We start from the raw sequence: 19109 nt of genomic DNA on the forward strand, positions 1-19109 counted from the left end.
AAATTCCCCTTGAGGAATAAAGAAGTTACTCCCCAGCTGTAACTGGGAGTGCTGCTGGCTAAGAACCCTTGCATCTCAGTCCTCTCGGAATTGCCCTGAGCTGAAGCAAGCCACTTGGCCCAATTTACTCCATTTTCCTGAAACCAGTCTACATCCAATGACTGGTCAAAGTGGGGATTTGAAGACCTGGCCCCTCCCCTGCACTTCTACAAGTTCATCCCCACTTCAATGCCCCACCCCATCTCTACTTAGAGATGAGGATGTCTTGATTAGATTTTGTTATCAAGATGTAATATATACCAACTAGTTCCAACCCCCTACTCCATATTATCAACAGCCCCTTCCAACATGAAAAAGGTAGAATGGTCATAGCCCAAATATTCCTAGAGAGTGAGAGAAAGAGCAAAGGTGATGGTGGAGTTATACAGAGAAGGTAGGATTTAACAAACAAGTGTGAGTGCTGAATCAGTATATTGATCTTTTAGTTTCCAGTATCTTAGAGCAGCTAGAAATAAAAAACTAAAATTGTGGAATTTTAACCCATACCAAACTCTGAAATCTGTTCTACAACTAATTGCTGTAATGTACTTTGAAATTTTGGGTTTTTTTTTTTTGTATATCTTATTTTTCACAAAAAAAGAGAAGGAAGAGTATATTAGAGAAGATAGGATTTAACAAATGAATATGACTGCTAAATCAATATATTGCTATTTCTTTTGGTCTCCAGTATCCTGGAACAGCTAAAAGGAAAAACCTTAAATTATGGAGCTGCAAACCAAAGCAAACTTTGAAATCTGTTGTATAACTACTTGTTAAAATGCACTTGGATTTCTGAGCCAAGATGGCGGCTTAGCAATGTGTGCATTTTAGTTCGTCCTCCAGAACAACTATTAAATAACCTGACACAGTACAGAACAGCTCCTGGGGCCACGTCAGTGACTGGACACACAGTGTACCCCAGTCTGGACCAGCTGGACCAGCTATGAGCCTCCCCAGAACCGTGAGTTCCCCAAGACACGGCGGCCGGCGCCCCTCCCCCACAGGCTGCTTCCCAGAGAGGAAAGGAAAGAGACTTTAAAAGCAGCAGGGGTTGAGTCCAACCAAACACCAATTGTGGCATTAATTAACAAATTCTGACTACTAAACATAGGCCCCCAGCTCAGGTGAACCTGGTCAAAGTGGAGGTCGCTCATTTTTGCCCCAGTGCCAAGGGGGCAGGGCTGACAGAAAAAGGGAAAAAAAGAGAAGGAAACAGAGGTTTCTGTGGCTGTGTTTCTACAAAGGCTTGACTGCCTTTGGATATAGCAGCAGGGATACTCAGGCTGTAACCGCACCAGGCACAGGCAGAAAAAAACACATTTGAGGGCTTGTCTGGAGTCTGTGCATTCCCCAGGGGAGGGGTGAAGCCCAACTCAGGTGGAATCCCTCTCTCAAGGAATTCAGACAGCAGGGCTTGGTAATTTGAAGCCATTAAAACCAGCCTACAAAGATAAATTTATGAACCATGTAATAACATGGATGGACCTAGAGAATATTATGCTGAGTGAATCCAGCCAAAAACCAAAGGACAAATACTGTATGGTCCCACTGATGTGAACGGACATTCGAGAATAAACTTGAAATATGTCATTGGTAACAGAGTTCAGCAGGAGTTAGAAACAGGGTAAGACAATGGGTAATTGAAGCTGAAGGGATACAGACTGTGCAACAGGATTAGATACAAAAACTCAAAAATGGACAGCACAATAATACCTAATTGTAAAGTAATCATGTTAAAACACTGAATGAAGCTGCATCTGAGCTATAGGGTTTTTTTTGTTTTTGTTTGCTTGTTTGTTTGTTTGTTTGTTGTTGTTGTTTTTTACTATTATTACTACTTTTATTTCTTTTCTTTATATTAACATTTTATATCTTTTTCTGTTGTGTTGCTAGTTCCTCTAAACCGATGCAAATGTACTAAGAAACGATGATCATGCATCTATGTGATGATGTTAAGAATTACTGAGTGCATATGTAGAACGGTATGATTTCTAAATGTTGTGTTAATTTCTTTTTTTTTTCTTTCCGTTAATAAAAAAATAAAAAATAAAAAATAAAAAAAAGAACAGGCTCTGAAAAGAGTAATTTTTGTGCAACAAAGTTATACATTTAATAAAGTTCTCCTGTAGTTTTGATCACACACAAAAAAAAAAACAGCCTACAACCTCTCCTCTGTCTCCACCACGCCCCCAGCCAAAGTTCAAGGTACAGCATCATCTTATGCTGGTGGGACCTGCAGGCAGACAAGCACCACATACTGGGCAGGATAAGAAAAACAGAGCCCAGAGACTTCACAGGAAAGTTTTTCAACCTGCTGGGTCTCACCCTCAGGGAAAACCGATGCAGGTAACTCTTTCCTCCTAATAGGAGGACAGTTTGGTCTGGGAAAATCCGGATGGAGTCTATAATACCTAAGTAGACCCTCCTAAGTGTGGGGGCAGGGGGAAGGCACCATACAAGCAGGGCAAGAAACAAGAAAACAAGAACTGAAAAATTCTCCTCTGTTAAACAAAACTTAAGCTAAAGGTCCAGATAAAGCTGAACTGAATGTCAAAGAACAGATAGACAACAAATTCATCCAGCAAGAAAACCCTAGGTAAAAGAAGTGAAAGCCATCTCCAGAATAAACTAATTAAGGTAATTAAATGCCTAGACGCCAGCAAAAACTAACAAATCACACAGGAAAATTGAAGCTATGGCCCAGTCAAAGGAACAAACCAACAATTCAAATGAGATACAGGAGCTGAAACGTTTAATTCAGAATATACAAACAGACATGGAAAACCTCATCAAAAACCAAATCAATGAATTGAGGGAGGATTAAAGAAGGCAAGGAATGAACAAAAAGAAGAAATTGAAAGTCTGAAAAAACAAATCACAGAATTTATGGGAATGAAAGTCACAGTAGAAGAGATGAAAAAAACAATGGAAACCTAAAATGGTAGATTTTGAGAGACAGAACATAGGATTTCTGAACTGAAGGATGGAACATCTGAAATCCAGCAAGAAAAAGAACATATAGGGGAAAAAATGGGAAAATATGAGCAGAGACTCAGGGAACTGAAAGACAATATGAAGTGCATGAATATACGTGTTGTGGGTGTCCCAGAAGGAGAAGAGAAGGGAAAAGGAGGAGAAAAACTAATGGAGGAAATTATCACTGAAAATTTCCCAACTCTTATGAAAGACTTAAAATTAAAGATCCAAGAAGTGCAGCGTACCCCAAAGAGAATAGATCCAAATAGACCTACTCCAAGACATTTACTAAACAGAATGTTAGAGGTCAAAGAGAAAGAGAGAATATTGAAAGCAGCAAGAGAAAAGCAAGCCATCATGTACAAGGGAAGCCCAATAAGACTATGCGTAGATCTCTCAGCAGAAACAATGGAGGCGAGAAGACAGTGGGATGATATATTGAAATTATTAAAAGAAAAAAACTGCCAACCAAGAATTCTATACCCAGCAAAATTGTCCTTCAAAAATGAGGGAGAAATTAAAACACTTTCAGACAAAACATCACTGAGAGAATTTTTTACCAAGAGACCAGCTCTGCAAGAAATACTAAAGGGAGCACTAGAGACAGATACGAAAAGACAGAAGAGAGAGGTATGGAGAAGAGTGTAGAAAGGAAGACTATGAGTAAAGGTAAAAAGAAGGAAAATTAGATATGACATATAAAATCCAGGAGGCAAAATAGTAGAAGAAAGTACTACCCGTGCAGTAATAACACTAAATGTTAATGGCTTAAACTCCCTAATCAAAAGACATAGTCTGGCAGAATGGATTAAAAAACAAGACCCATCTATATGCTGTCTCTACTCAAAGGACATGGAAGCAAGGACACAAACGGACATTTGTACACCAATGTTTATGGCAGCATTATTTACAATTACCAAGAGATGGGAACAGCCAAAATGTCCATCAATGGATGGGTGGCTAAACAAACTGCGGCATATACATACAATGGAATATTCTGCAGCTGTAAGAGAGAATAAAGTTATGAAGTATGTAACAACATGGATGGACCTTAAGGACATTATGCTGAGTGAGATTAGCCAAAAACAAAAGGACAAATACTGTATGGTCTCACTAATATGAATTGACATTAGTGAATAAACTTGGACTATTTCATTGGTAACAGAGACCATCAGGAGATAGAAATAGGGTAAGATACTGGGTAATTGGAGCTGAAGGGATACAAATTGTGCAACATGACTGAATATAAAAACTCAGAAATGGAAAGTACAACACTACCTAACTGTAATACAATTATGTTAAAACACTGAATGAAGCTGAATGTGAGAATGATAGAGAGAGGAGGGCTGGAGGCATAAATGAAATCACAAAGAAAGATAGACGATAAAGATTGAGATGGTATAATCTAGGAATGGCTAGAGTGTATAATAATAGTGACTAAATGTACAAATTTTAAAAATCTTTTTGCATGAGGAAGAACAAAGGAATGTCATTACTGCAGGGTGCTGAAAATAGATGGTAATTAATATTTTAAAATTTCAACTTATGTTGAGACTAAATAAAAAATAATGCTTATTTGGTACAAAATTTATATTTTGACTAGTGCATCCCCTAATATAACTTATGTAGATAGTTGGTTGAACAACATAAGTACATGGAACCTTGAGTAGGACATGAGATTTTATTGGTTTGTTCAAAGTGATGCCCTGATGAATCCCAGAATGATTTGATCAGTGAGTGGAAAAGTATTTGCAAAGTCCCCTTCGGGGAATGGTGAGAACGGAGGAAAATTCAACTGCCCCAAGTTGAATTCTTGATATTCTCACAAGCAGTGTGGACAACCAAAGTTGTAGGCTGAGCCCCCCGTCTTGGGGTTTGTTCACATGAAACTTAACCCCACAAAGGATAGGTCAAGCCTGCTTAAAATTAGGCCTAAGGGTCACCCCCAGAGAACCTCTTTTGTGGCTCAGATGTGGCCTCTGTCTCCAGCCAATACAAGCAAACCCACTACTCTCCCCTGTCTACATGGGACATGACTCCCAGGGGTGTGGACCTTCCTGGCAACGTGGGACAGAAATCCTAGAATGAGCTGAGACTCAGCATCAAGGGATTGAGAAAAACCCTAGAATGAGCTGAGACCCAGCATCAAGGGATTGAGAAAACCTTCTCAACCAAAAGGGGGAAGAGTGAAATGAGACAAAGTGTCAATGGCCGTGAGATTCCAAACAGAGTTGAGAGGTTGTCCTGGAGGTTATTCTTACGCATTAAGTAAATATCACCTTGTTATCCAAGATGTAATGGAGAGGCTGGAGGGACCTGCCTGAAAATCTAGAGCTATGTTCCAGTAGCCATGTGTGGTAGTTAGATTCAGTTGTCAACTTGGCCAGGTGAGCGTACCTAGTTCTGTTGCTGCGGACATGAGCTAATGATACGTGAACCTCATCTGTTGCTGGTTTACATCTGCAGTAAGGACATGCCTGCTGCAATGAAGGACGTTTGACTTAATTGGCTGGTGCTTAAATGAGAGACCGCAATGTAGCACAGCCCAAGCAGCTCAGCATTCCTCATCTCAGCACTCGCAGCTCAGCCCAGGCCTTTGGAGGCACAGAAAGAAATCACCCCAGGGAAAGTTGTTAGAACCCAGAGGCCTGGAGAGAAGGCCAGCAGATACCATCCTGTGCCTTCCCAATATAAGAAAGATCCTCAATGGAAAGTTAGCTGCCCTTCCTCTGAAGAACTAACAAAATAAATTCCCTTTTATTAAAAGCCAATACCTCTCTGGTGTGTTGCATTCTGGCAGCTAGCAAACTAGAACACCATGTTTCTTGATGATGACTGTATAATGATATAGTTTTCACAACGTGACTGTGTGATTGTGAAAACCTTGTGTCTGGTGCTCCTTTCATCTACCTTGTCAAAAGACGAGTAGAACATATGGAATTAAAATAAATAATAGGGGGAACAAATGTTAAAATAAATTCAGTTTGTAATGCTAGTGATCAATGAAAGGGAGGGGTAAGGGGTATGGTATGTAAATTTTTTTTCTTTTTCTGTTTTTATTTTTCTGTTGTCTTTTTATTTCTTTTTCTGAATTGATGCAAATGTTCTAAGAAATGATCATGATGATGAATATGGAACTATGTGATATCGTTAATTATGATTATATATGTAGAATGGAATGAGCATATATTAAGGATGTTTGCTTACTTTCTTGTAATTTTTTTAATTATTAAAAAAAATTCCAATCTAAAAAAAAATGCACTTGGAAACGTGTTGCTTATTTGTATACATGTAATTTTTCACAATAAAAAAACCCAAACCAAACCAAAACAAAAACCATGGGCCACAGTGGCTCTGCAGGCAGAGTTCTCATCTGCCATGCTGGAGACCTGGGTTTGATTCGCGGTGCCTGCCCATGCAAAAAAATATTTTTAAAAAAGTAATATAGTGAAGGAGCCCTGTGCATGTGCCTGCTAAGAAATTAAGAAGTTGATTTCTGAGTGGTGTGACAGTGGGTCAGTGGCAGAATTCTCACCTACCGTGCCAGAGACCTGGGTTTGATTCCCAGTGCCTGCCCATACAAAAATAAAAAAACAAAACAAAATTTCATTTCTGCATTTCCATCCTCCCTGCTCTGCCTGGCCCATTTGTATTAGCTATCAATTAGAGTAAAAAATGAAGTACTTATCTTTCTCTTATGAAAAGATAGTTAATACTATTGAATGGTAAGGGCACAATAAGGTAAAGACCTGATATGTTAAATATGCATTGTTTGTAACCCCAAGGACCTTTGCCAAGGTTTCTTTAAGAGCAAAACTTTCTCAGATGTCTGAGTGAAACAGCAAGCAATGCATAAATATTAGCAGGAAAAATGCCTCGGAGCAATAATCTAAAGTCAGTTGATTATGACTGTCTCTAACAGTCTGCTCCAGTCCTGCTTCCTGATGGAAAGATCCAAAAAGGAAACACTTCTCTCTCCATCCAGGGCCCATGCTAAGCAGCCCATAGAGAAATGTAAAACTAAGACAAATGCCAAAATTGTAACCTAATTAGGCAGTAGGTGTGAGGTAGACGTAACTGTAACCCTGACACTACACTGTCTATCTGCCCCTAAGTGCTAAGATAGCTTATAGGTATCCACTGACCATCGGCATGTTCATTACAGGATTCTGAACCGTTCTTATTTAATCCTGTACAATTGCACTGTGAAGTCAATGCATCATGAAGGATTAACAGGAAGACACAGGTGACCCCAGACACGAGGCCCGCTGGTTCCTGCAGGAGAGTCCAAACTCAAGTCTTCACAAGCCCCACACAGCCGAAGATTTAAGTTCCTCCATTCCAAGACGGCCCATTCATACTTGCATTCAAAGGGCACCTGAGAGCCTTCGAGGCTCCTCACCTTTGGTTCTATGCAGGAAACTAGGCAGAGGCTTCCCGGCCCAGACAGCCTTAAATGGAGGAACAATATGTGCACTCTCACACAAGATGGGGTCGTGCCAAGGCCACGACAGGTACTATCAGTGCTTTTCATTTAAGGGTTGCCACTACTCATACATATGTACATAGTGCCTTTTACTCAGTTGATATATACAATATATATATATATTTTTCTACATGGGCAGGCACCAGGAATTGAACCCAGGTCTCCAGCTTGGCAGGCAAGAATTCTGCCACTGAGCCACCATCCCACCACCCCACACAATAAATATTTTTTAAACTGAAAAATAAAAAATAAAGGCCATGCAAGTGCTCTGTTTTGTAGATTTCAGGTTAGTGCAGAGGCCCTTGCTGTGGGTCAGTTGTGTCCACCCCAAAGCTATGTTCAAGCCCCAAACTGTGCTTGTGACCTTTCCTGGAAAAGGGGGAATTAAGATGACATCTTACTGGCTTAAAGTGGGCTCCAAACCCCATATGAGGAAGTACTGACCCACAGTCAGAGACACAGAGGGAGGCCAGCATGGGAAAGTAGAAGCAGGTTGGAGTGCTGTGGCCACAAGCCCCAGATCACTCGGGGCCACCCGAGGCCGGGCAAGGAGGAAAAGAAGGCCCTGACCTACAGGCCATGGGTCCTGCTCACATCTGGACTTTGGATGTCCAGCTCCCACACCTGAGAATACACGTGTTCTTTTAAGCCAACCAGTTTGAGGTATTTTGTTACAGCAGCCCCAGGAGACTAGGATGACCCCCAGCCCTGGACCTGGTGGCCACACCTCCACAGCTGCTGCGGGCACCACCCCGAACCCCCTCACCTCAGCCTGCAGGAGCAACGCCTTCCTCCAGTTGGGTTTGCTGCCAGGTCTGGCCCAAGCAGTTTTGTAACTTAATGACTCAATGGAAGTTTTAAACTATCTTCAGTATGCATTAATAAACTAAATATAAATATCCTGTTAAAAAAAAAGATAAAAATTTTCAGACATATCCATCACCCAAAGTCAATGACTACTGTTTTCCCAGCATTTTTCTCCTTTTCATTAGAAATTTAAAGCCAATCCCAGACATCACGTTGTTTAATCCAAAGACAGCAGAACATCTTTATTAAGGACCATGTCATTAATACAACATGACAAGAATCCCTTAATCCCACGTAATACCCAGTCCAAGTTCAAATTTCCATGATTGTCTCGGAATGTCTTTTCATGGCTGGTTTGTCCCAAGCAGCATCAGTCCCACCCTGCATGTGTCCTCGCAGCCTCCACCTCCTCTCCAAGCTTGATTAACTGGAGAAAGGTCATTTGTCCGGTAGCATCTCCCAATCTGGATTTGGCCTGGTGCTTTCTCTTGGTGTGTTTGAACCTGTTCTTCCATCCCCATTATTTCCCATAAGCTCATTTCTATCATTCCATCTGTACTCGTTAGCCAGAATTCTTAAAAGAAGAAAAAAAAAAGAAACCAAAAGGAATGTTCCTTCATGGAATGTCTGGGTAACCTCAGCTATAGCTTGCAGGAGTGGGAGGGCAAGTGCTGGACCCCTTCATCTTCCCAGCTGTGACCTCACAAACCTCCCTCAACAGACTTGACTTTTGGACATCATAAGGTCAGGACAAAAGGGCTGTCATTTCCGCATCAAATTCCCTGGGCGAAACACGGCTGTCTCCTGCTGCTCAGAGATCCAGGCTGACTTCCTCCCTGGACGTGCTTACCCTTCCCACCCCACCCAGCATCACTGTGGGGGGTGTTCCCGTGGGGACAGGGGCAGCCGCTCCTCTCCCTGTGTCCCTGTGCAGGACTCAGGGCTGGTGAGGACCTTCCAGAGCTGCCAGACCACACCTGGACCTGGGGGCCAACACCTGTCCAGAACCCCCTGCAGCTGAGCACAGCCTGAGGGCACAATCCTCCTGAACACACCAGGTATCTCCCTGCTATCTACCTGAGCCGGCTGTGCCCGGGGGTGAGAGGGCAGTCAGGACCACCACCCACGGTGTCAGGTATGGTATGGATATGCCACTGCCTAATCTCATGGCACTGGGTGAAAATCTCTCACCTCCTCCTTGTATCAATAAATACAAAGAAACAAAATTAAGACACGCAGTACTTTTACTGAAGATCCTATTTGTGAGTTAATTCAACTTTCAGCAACTGAGCAACCAGAGCTCTGAGAATCATGGGGACACAAGGTCTCTCTTCAAACAGAAAACCTGCCCACTCTTCTCTGGCCTCAGCTCTGGTTCTAAGTAACTGCTGACAAAGAAGGCCTTTCTGTACTCTTCTAACTCACAAGTCTGTCTTCTTGGATAAAGCCTGTAGTATTAAAAAGGTGCTCGTTTCTAAGCCCTGTGGGTGGAGGTTACAGGACGGTCTTTCCTTTCTGGGCAAACATTCTGGTCACCTGCTGCGCATGAGGAAGGCGGAGGCTGAAGGACAAAGGCTGTGTGCTGGAAGGAGGCAGGTAAGGCTGAGAGGATGCTGGGGCTGGGCGGCGGTGGGGGAGGCAGCCGCAGGCACAGGAGGGCTGGGGGTGAACACGCACGGTGCCTCTGTGCCCTGAGCCAGGACCCCAAGTGGATATGGGCCCGCACACACCCAGCCGTGCCGCAGTGGCACCTCACCGGGGTGTTCAGGGACCACCGGCCCCGCTGACCTGGCCCCATGTGCTGCCCACAGCCGCTTCTGCCCCGTGGCAGTTTTAATGGGAGGTCCATACAGCTCGGAACTGTGGCTTCCCTGCAGTGGTGGGACTGCCAAGCTTTCCTTCCAGGCAACGGTGCGAGGAGGGAGGCCTTGCCCGCAGCCCTGCCCGCCCGGCGTCTCTACAGCTCGCCTCGGCTGTGCGTCCTCTGGTGCCGCGTGAAGAAGCCCAGGTGGCGAAAGCCCTTCCCGCAGTGCTCACACTCGTAGGACCTCTTGGTCAGGTGCAGCCGCTGGTGGATGCTGAAGCCCTTGGCCCAGCGGAAGGCCTTGCCGCACTCGGGGCAGGTGTAGGGCTTCTCCCCGCTGTGGATGCGCTGGTGGTGGGTGAGGTTCTCCTTGGTCCTGAAGGTCTTGCCGCAGTCGGGGCAGAAGAATGGCCTCTCACCCGTGTGCACCAGCCGGTGCCTGAGCAGGTTCGACTTCTGCTTGAAGGCTTTGCCGCAGTCGCCACAGCCGTAGGCCTTGTGCCCGGAGTGCACCTTCTGGTGCTGCACGAGGCGGTCCTTGAGACTGAAGGCCTGGCCGCACACCGCGCAGCGGAAGGGCTTCTCGCTGGTGTGGTTCCTCTGGTGCCGCAGAAGGTTTGAAACCCACCGGAAGGCCTGGCCGCACACCAGACACTCAAAGGGCTTCTTCCCACGGGGGCTCTCGGCGCGAGGGGCCGGGCGCTCGAGGTGCTGCCCGCACACCTCCCACGGGAAGCCTGCCTGCCTCCCGGGGGCGGCCACAGGAAAGGGCACAGTGTCTGAGCTCAGGACAAGGTCCTTCCCAAATTCTGAATCCTCCTTGGCTCTTTCTTGTCCGTGGCCCTCCCTGCGAGCCCAGGTCGGCTGGGTGCAGCGTCTCTTCTGGTAAATGGCACTCCCCGCCAGGAACCCTGTGGGAGAAAAGGACACACGTATGCACGGCCAGGTCTATCTTCAGAGCATGTGTGCGGGGGCGAGCTTACAAACGCGAAGAAAAGCAACCAGATGTGTCACACTGGCTCCCCTGCGTCTAACTAGGGAGTTCGTGCCAAGAAACTGGCAGTGAGTAGTAAAGACTTCGTTCAGGGGAGCCTGCCACATAGAATGAACCACAAGGCTCAGCCAGATTGGGGAACAGGGCGTGAGTGCTGCAGTGACTCAGGCTGCAGTCGACAGCACATGCCCGTGGCATGTCATTACATAAACACACACCTTTGTCTAGAAACCAGGATCTAGTTAAAACTGAGAGAATTCACTCCAAACTTGCTCACGTCCTCAACAAGAACTTCCCCACCGCTGGGAAGCCATGAGCGCCACGTGAATCTGGATCACTCACCCTCCAAGCCACGGGCTGCCCCCGAGTCAGGTGCCTGAGCGCCTCCCCACCGTCCAGTGTCACACAACGCAGCATCCTCCCAGCCTGGCTCAGGTTCACACGCCCGCCTCATTCCACTCCTGAGGGAATCTAACATCAGAAGCAAAACAAAACAAAACATCCCATTTCCTCTCCTTCAAGGAGAGGCTGCTGTAAGCTGCTGTGGAGCTATGAGCACACCTGGGGCAGGTAGGTGGGGAACAGGCCTCGCTGCTGTCACCCCGGCCCGGGAGAAGCTGGGGACACCCACTGGCCTCAGGTTCTGGCTGGGGTGCTCCACACCCTCCAAGGCTCACCCTCCCAGTGGTGGGACCATGGGGGCTGTGACATGGGGGACCCACGGGGCTGCCCCCTTTCCAGGTCACAGGCTCATCTACGTAGCAGGGGGGTGACCACAGTGCCCTTGAAGGGGACTGGGAGACAGCCCACGGAGGGGAGACTTCATGGTCAGTGGGAGGGCAGGAGGAGCTGCGAGCACCTCTGCAACTGTGATAGCCATGATCACCCTACTACAACAGCTACCTCATTTAATCCTCGTGGTGCCCCCAGGTCTACAGAGGAGTACATGGGGTAAAGGGAACTCCGAAGCTACGCCCCAGTGACCCTGTGAGCAGGCCCCACACTCAGGGCTCCAAGCCTGTGCTGAGACTCAGCCTGGGTGGTGGTCACCATCAGGCACTGCACTGGTTTGAATCTGTTAGATACTGCAGAAAAGCCAGGCCCTTTTAAATCCTACTCCAATCTTTGCAGGGACAACCGTGCCTTTAATCCTGACCCAATTCTGTAGGTTACTTCCATGGAGATATGGCCCACCCAATTGTGAGTGGGATCTTTTGATTAATTATTTCCACGGAGATATGACCCTACCCATTCAAGCTGGGCCTTGATTAATTTACTGGAGTTCTTTAAGAGGAAGACAGAAACTGAAAGAGCCAGAACCTGAAAAGAGCCAAGGGAAGCTAGGAGATGAAATCCAGAGTTTGCTGAGAGGAAACACAGACACTTAGAAAGAAAAATGTCCTGGAGACACTAAGAGAAGACCCACAGGACAGAGAGAAAACTAATGGAATCAGAAGTTGAAAGCAACAGAACCAGGAGCAAAGGATGAGGAAATGCTGGCCACATGCCTTCCCAGCTGACAGAGGTGTCCTAGATGCCAGTAGCCATTCTTCAGAGTCCAGGTATCATCCTGTTCATGTCTTAATTAATTTGGACATTTTCAATGGCCTTAGAACTGTAAACTTGTAACCTACTGAATCCCCTTTGGAAAAGCCAGCCCATTTCTGGTATATTGCATTCCAGCAGCTTCAGCAAACTGAAACAGGCACCAAGAAGCATATCACCCAGCCCTTGCAGACCCCATCAGAGCTCGGTGGCAGGAATGTGCTTTCAAGGCTCCCTACTATAGAAAGCACATTCATCCCCCACTGACGAAAACTCATGATTTTTAAGTTAAGTCAAAGACTTAAAAGGAAGCAAGTACACCAACATTCTCTGCGGGACCCGGGGGTGGGGAGGGAACAGGACCAGCCATACGAGCCCAAGACCAGCTGCGCTCACCTGGGGGCTCACCTGGGAGGCAGCCCTGCTGCACCTCCTGGAATGTAGGTCCCTCCCAATCCTCGATCCATGGCTCATCCCACTGTTCCAAGCAAGAGATGAGGTCCGGTCTGGGGCCACAAAATCCTGCGGGAGAGAAAATAGACAACTTCTTTTGCACAGGAACAAAGGGAGGCTCAAGGGATTCGGGGAAGCCCCTGGGTTGGCAAAAGCAAGAGGAGCCAGGCTGGCCCTGGAGAAAACACCCCTAAGCAAAGATAACAGAAAGGGAGAACAGGGTCTGCTGGAGTACAGACCTGAGGAAGGAAGGCAGGGTGGCCTCGAGACAGGCATGAGGGAGATGCCCTCAGCAGCAACAGGGCAAGCCCTGGGGAGGTCCCTCCAGGAAACCCAGGGCAGGATCTTCTGGTTCCCAGCCCCCCAAGCTTGGCCCCCCAGAGGCCAAGAGCACAGCCTTACCCAACGTGGCCAGGCTCCCAAAATTGTCCAGCATCACGTCCCGGTAGAGGGCCCTCTGGCCAGGGTCCAGACATGACCATTCTTCCCTTGAGAAGTACACGGCCACATCCTCAAAGGTCACCAGCTCCTGCAACAGACAGTGCCATGTCATGAACAATCAGGATCAGACATGGTGAGACACAAGGAGGAGCAGGACACAGCATCTGGAGGGGAGGGGGAGGAGGGGAACAGTCCCCAAAAAGTAAATTCTTAAGAATTCCAGAGCCAAGGCAGGAGAAGACATTAAGAATGTGGATGTATTTTCTATAATAAACGTGCATAAGTGTCCTAACAAAGCATTTCTTTTTTCTTTTCCTCCCTAAAATACAAGCAAACAGGCAGGTATGGCCATAGGGTCTTTAAAGTCCCCTACATCCCCCCTCCCCACAGTGGGCACTGGGGCCTGGGCAGGCCTGCAGGGAAGAGGGGGAGCTGTACTGAGCAGAGGCAGCCCCCCAACTCACCTGGGACACCTCCATGGGAACAGCAGCAGCTGCACAGTGACCAGTATGTGGGCTCCCTCCGAGGAGAGCAGCCAAATCTGAGGGACAAAGAAGTTGTGAGTGAGAGCAGCCAGCTTGGGAGCCCCCTCGCTGACCCCAAGAGTCCCACATAATATATGTATGAAGACACATTAAAATAAAAAAAGGCGCCCCAGTTAACAGGGAACCAAGGGGCATTCAGGAAAAACCAACTACAAACATGCACACACACCCAGGGTTTACTCCCTAAGTCAGCAACTTCTACCAGATCGATGGGATATTCGGGGGTGGAAGGAGGGTGGGGTCACGTTAGGTAAACGGGGTTGGCTACCACCCACACAAGACTCCAAAATACCAAAAGCAGGCCATAGGCTGCCAACAAATGATGGCCAGGACCAACCATTTCCAGCTGAAAGCCAAGAACTTAGCTGTAAATACAAGTTGGAGAGTCTAGGGCTAACTCCCTGTATTAGTTAGGGTTCTCTAGAGAAACAGAATCAGCAGGAAATATCCATAGATAAAAAATTTATAAATGTGTCTCACCTAACTGTGGGAATGTAGAATCCAAAATCCACACGGCAGGCTGTGAAGCTGACTACAATGAAGGGTCTGGACGAACTTCCACAGGAGAGGCTCGCTGGCCTAAGCAGAAACAGAGACTGTCTCTTCTGAATCCTCCTTAAAAGGCTTCCAATGATTAGATTAAACGTCACTCATTGCAGAGGGCACGCCCCTTGGCTGATTACAAATGGAATCAGCTGTGGATACAGCAGATGTAATAATGATTTAATTCTACAAAATGTCCTCATAGCAACAGACAGGTCAGCACTTGCCTAACCAGACAAACAGGCACCACCACTTGGCCAAGGTGACACATGAACCTGACCATGATAGTCCCCAACCAAGGCAGCCCGACTCCTCCCCAGGACACAGGACAGGGATGGCCCATTTTCATGGTATTGTGCATGTGATGGTTTGAAAGGATGTACATACCCTAGAAAAGCCGTGTTTTAATCCTAATTCCTTTTTGTAAAGGCAGCCGTTTCTTCTAATCCCTATTCAGTACTGCATGTTTGAAACTTTATTTAGAGAATCTCCCTGGAGATATGACTCAATCAAGAGTTGCTGTTAAACAGGATAGGTGGGTCTTCATTACTTTACTGGAATCCTATAAAAGAGGAAACATTTTGGAGAAAGGAGGAGATTCAGAGGGAGCAGAGATGGATGACAGAATACCACAGAACCATGAAACAGAGTCCACCGACCAGTAAATTTTGGAGATGAAGAAAGAAAACACCTCCCGGGGAGCTGGAGAGGAAGCTAGCAGATGCCATCTTTGCCATATGCCCTTCCAGCCCAGAGAGAAACTCTGACCATGTTTGCCATGTGTCTTTCCACTTGAGAGAGAAACCCTGAACTTCATCAGTCTTATTTAATCAAGATATCTTTCCCTGGATGCCATAGGTTGGACATTTCTATAGACTTGCTTTAATTGGAGTATTTCCATAGCTAAAAAACAGTTAATTTGCAACTTATTAAATTCCCCTCTTTTAAAAGCCATTGTTTCTGGTATATTGCATTCTGGCAGGTAGCAAACTAGAAAAACGTGGGAAACATTCTTAGGCTAGTTCCCAACTCACAGCCTTCCCAGGTCAGGAAATCCTGCTACGCTGCACAACTTCAGTGAACAAGCTACAAATCCCCTACATGTAAGGCCTGATCTGCTCAGATTTGCAGATTCAGTACCCCCTCCTCCAGACCTGGATGCCCTCCTGTCAGATCCCAACTCTCCTGGGCAAAGCTCAGAGCCCCAAGATGCAGGACAGGACAGTCCCAAAGATACCTGAGAAAAGATATAATGGGCTGTAGTGCGATGGTCCCTGCCTGGGCCCCGCATCAGGGATGAAAAAGGCAATCTCGCCACAGATCCTACAGACCCCAAAAGCTTCCTACAGGGAGACTGTGAACAACCTGACATTAACTAGTTCAGCAACTTAGATGAAGTGGTCACATTTCTTGAAAAACAGTATGCTATGAAACTGCCAAGAGGGGAAAAAGCCAATAACAGCTGCTATCTGTTAATTAATTGAAGCTTAATTAAAAACCTCCCCAGAAATTAAACAGTAAATGCAAGAGAGATTCACTGGTGAACTCTACTGACACTGAAGGAAGAAATGTGCCAAGCTTTAAAAACCTTACAGAGCGGAGAGGAAAGACAAGTGCTTTCCTTTGACAAAACTTGATAAAGATGTTACAAGAAAAGAAAATGACAGCCAATATCCTTCATAAGCATGGATATAGAAATTCTTAAAATACTAGGAAGTCAAATCTAGCAATTTATAAACATCATTAACATGCCATGACCAGGTAGAATTTATCACCACAAATGTAGCTGATCTGCACTTTACCAGCTGCAGTAAATGCATCCAAGGCTGGGAAGCGTCAAAGCAGAGCTCGCCCTCTCTCCAGAGCAGCACCTGCAGCAGCAGCTGCTGTGGCACCAACTTTCATTCCCAACTGCTTCACCAGTCCTGTCCATCAGCAGGGAAGCCACTAAACTTGACAGTTTCTACATCTGTTTGTTCAGGTTTTCCTTTTAAGACTGACTAGTGGTTACATCTAACTGCTAAATATTTTTGTGAACATGCATCTCAAAAAATTTGAGCTTTTTTTCTCTTTTCTTTTTTTTTACCTTTTCCTTTCGAAAGCTTTGGTCACAATGACTTCCCCAACTCTTCCTCAGACATTTGAAACGAATCGATATATACCACCACAGTAGCAAAACAAAGAAGCCTACATGGTAAAACTATATTGTTTCAGTCCTGCCTCAGGAAAACGACGAACAGAAAAGAACGTCCACATGCATATGCAGCTATGCAGCTATGGTCATATTTGTGGCCAAAAATTGCACCCTTTCTCCAAAAGACTGGGAACAAGGCAAAGATGTGTGCTCTTACCGCTTCTCTTTGTCATTTTATGGGAGGTCTCAGCCAGTGAAGAAGGCAAGAATAAGAAATAAGGCCACAAAGACTAGAAAGAAGTAAAACTGTCACTATTCAAGAATGACATGATTGTGCTTATAGGAAAATCCTAAGGAATCTAAAGTAATATAAAGGGTAAAGAAAAAGTTTCTATTTCTTTCAGTTTATGGTGCTGAAAAAACAGGGGAAAAGTTAACCTTGACACTCCCTACCTCACACTACACTCTCAAGTTAACTTGGGGCAGGTCAAGAACTTCAACGTAGGGGCAGAACCTATAAAGATTCTAGAAGAAAACCTAGAATATCTCCATAACCGCGGGGTAGGTAAAGATTTTTTCCATAGGACTCCAAAAGCAGATGCCTTGGAGTCTTCGAGACAAAAAAAAAAAAATCGAGAAACTGAATTTTATCAAAAATTTAAAAATTCTCCTATCAAAAGACAGGAAAGAAAAAGAGAAGGCAAGTCACAGACAAGTGTTTGATAAAATGCACATGTCTGATAAAAGACTCGTACCCAGAACAGGAACGCCTATAAATCAACAAGAAAAATTTTTAAATGTGCCAGAAGCTTAAACAGACACTTCACCAAAAGATATCCGATGGCTGATAAACACATGAAAAAGTGATCTCAGCACATACGGTACACGTGGCAGTGATAAAGCTGCTGTGTGCCACGCCCTGGGCTGGGCCTAGCCAGCTGGAAGCAGACAGGGAGGGAGAGAGAACTGTGTGAGATCTGCCCAGAGGACCCAAGGCAGCCGGGCCAGGGTTTTACTGCAGTAAAACAACGGTTTACTTAATACAGAAAAATAATGCGACAAGCTGCACTTAACAAAATACTTCTGTGGGGGTCAAATCAGGAAGAAGTATACAAAATGGGGGGGGATGGTCTACATGAGCGATGGGGGTGGGGCAGGCAGAGAGGGTAGGGACAGAGAAAAGGCAAGTGAATTCAGACAACTATGGCGTTAAACAAGACATTTTGGGTGGCTGGCCATGGGCAGGAGAAAGGAGAAGGGAGGGAATCCCAGATCCTGGCCTTCCACCCTGTAAGAATCTAACTTATCCAGTCGCCTTCCTGACAGATTCAGCAGGGAGGGCTGGTCCGTGAGGTTGTGGGAGGCATAAGCTTAGGACCTGAGGAGCTTTAGTCTCCGATGCTGAACAGGTAAAGGGCAAGTAGGTTTGGAGGTCACCAGGTAAGACCAGGCTGAGACCTAGACTGGGAAACGGTTCAGAAGGGCGGCTCAGGCCAGGACCACGGACGGGTGCACCTGGGAGAGCTCAGCCTGGAAGAAAAGCGGGACATGGACCTAACAGACGTGAAACGGTAAGGACCAAGGAGAAGAGGCCGAGCTGAAAGGAGAGAACAGCTCCAGCACCACGGCACGGCGGCCTTCACTGTCAACCCTCAACTCCTGTAGGCTCACAGGGCTCTTCTGCAGAGGAGGCGAGCACCGGTAGGAGTACAGGGCAGACATTAGGGCAGGAGGGGTGTGGACACCGGACAGGAGGGAAGGAGCAGCGGGGCAGGAACCGGGGAAGGAGCAGGGCAGGAGGTAAGAAGCGGGCAGGAGCTGGGGCAAGAGTGAGGCAGGAGCGGAGCAGGAGCCGGGAAGGAGCCGGGAAGGAGGAAAGGAGGAACGGGACAGGGGACGGGCAGGAGGGAAGGAGGAGCGGGACAGGGGCAGGGCAGGAGGGGAAGGGGGACGGAGCGGGGCTCTCGGCGGCAGGCAACCCCCCGTCCCCCGGGTCGCACCTACCGGCGTCCCTGACTCCCGGCGCACCCTCTACGAGGCCGCTCGCAAACGCTCGGACTTTCACAAACTTCCCGAGCGGAAGTCGCGCTCCTGCTGCCGGAAGCGGCTCCTGCCCCTCTAGGCCGCCAAGTCTCGATGGTGGCCTCCGGCCCCCTGCTAGTGACAGCAGAAGCCTGCCCAATTCCGCTGGCCGGGGAGCCCGGGCACCCCGTACCCCCAGAGCCCGGGCTCACCGCACTCCAGACCCTCCGTCGGACGTCTGGGGTACCGGCCTTGCCGGTGGGGGTGAGGATGGGGGGTGGCCTGGCTCTCCAGCAAGTGCCCCCACCTGTGGGCCAGAG

At 46.8% G+C, this 19109-nt stretch overlaps 1 protein-coding gene across 3 annotated transcripts; it reads right to left on the reverse strand.

The window, feature by feature from the left end:
- Positions 1-9898: 9898 nt before the first annotated feature.
- ZNF707 (zinc finger protein 707) lies at positions 9899-18866 on the reverse strand. 3 transcript variants are annotated; one of them, XM_077166615.1, is made up of 8 exons: positions 18772-18866; positions 15021-15195; positions 14571-14669; positions 14010-14086; positions 13507-13633; positions 13060-13173; positions 11449-11577; positions 9899-11023 (listed from the first exon to the last, which is right to left on the reverse strand). In XM_077166615.1, the coding sequence occupies exons 4-8, from the start codon at positions 14022-14024 to the stop codon at positions 10266-10268; spliced, it is 1143 nt and encodes a 380-aa protein (XP_077022730.1). In that variant the 5' UTR covers positions 14025-14086; positions 14571-14669; positions 15021-15195; positions 18772-18866; the 3' UTR covers positions 9899-10265. The 3 variants fall into 3 exon arrangements, with proteins under 3 accessions (XP_077022730.1, XP_077022728.1, XP_077022729.1); XM_077166613.1 differs by having other exon boundaries at positions 13048-13173; XM_077166614.1 differs by having other exon boundaries at positions 13048-13173; positions 14571-14785.
- Positions 18867-19109: the final 243 nt, after the last annotated feature.

This window comes from Tamandua tetradactyla, chromosome 6 (assembly GCF_023851605.1).
Source record: "Tamandua tetradactyla isolate mTamTet1 chromosome 6, mTamTet1.pri, whole genome shotgun sequence".
NCBI classification, from domain to species: domain Eukaryota; kingdom Metazoa; phylum Chordata; class Mammalia; order Pilosa; family Myrmecophagidae; genus Tamandua; species Tamandua tetradactyla.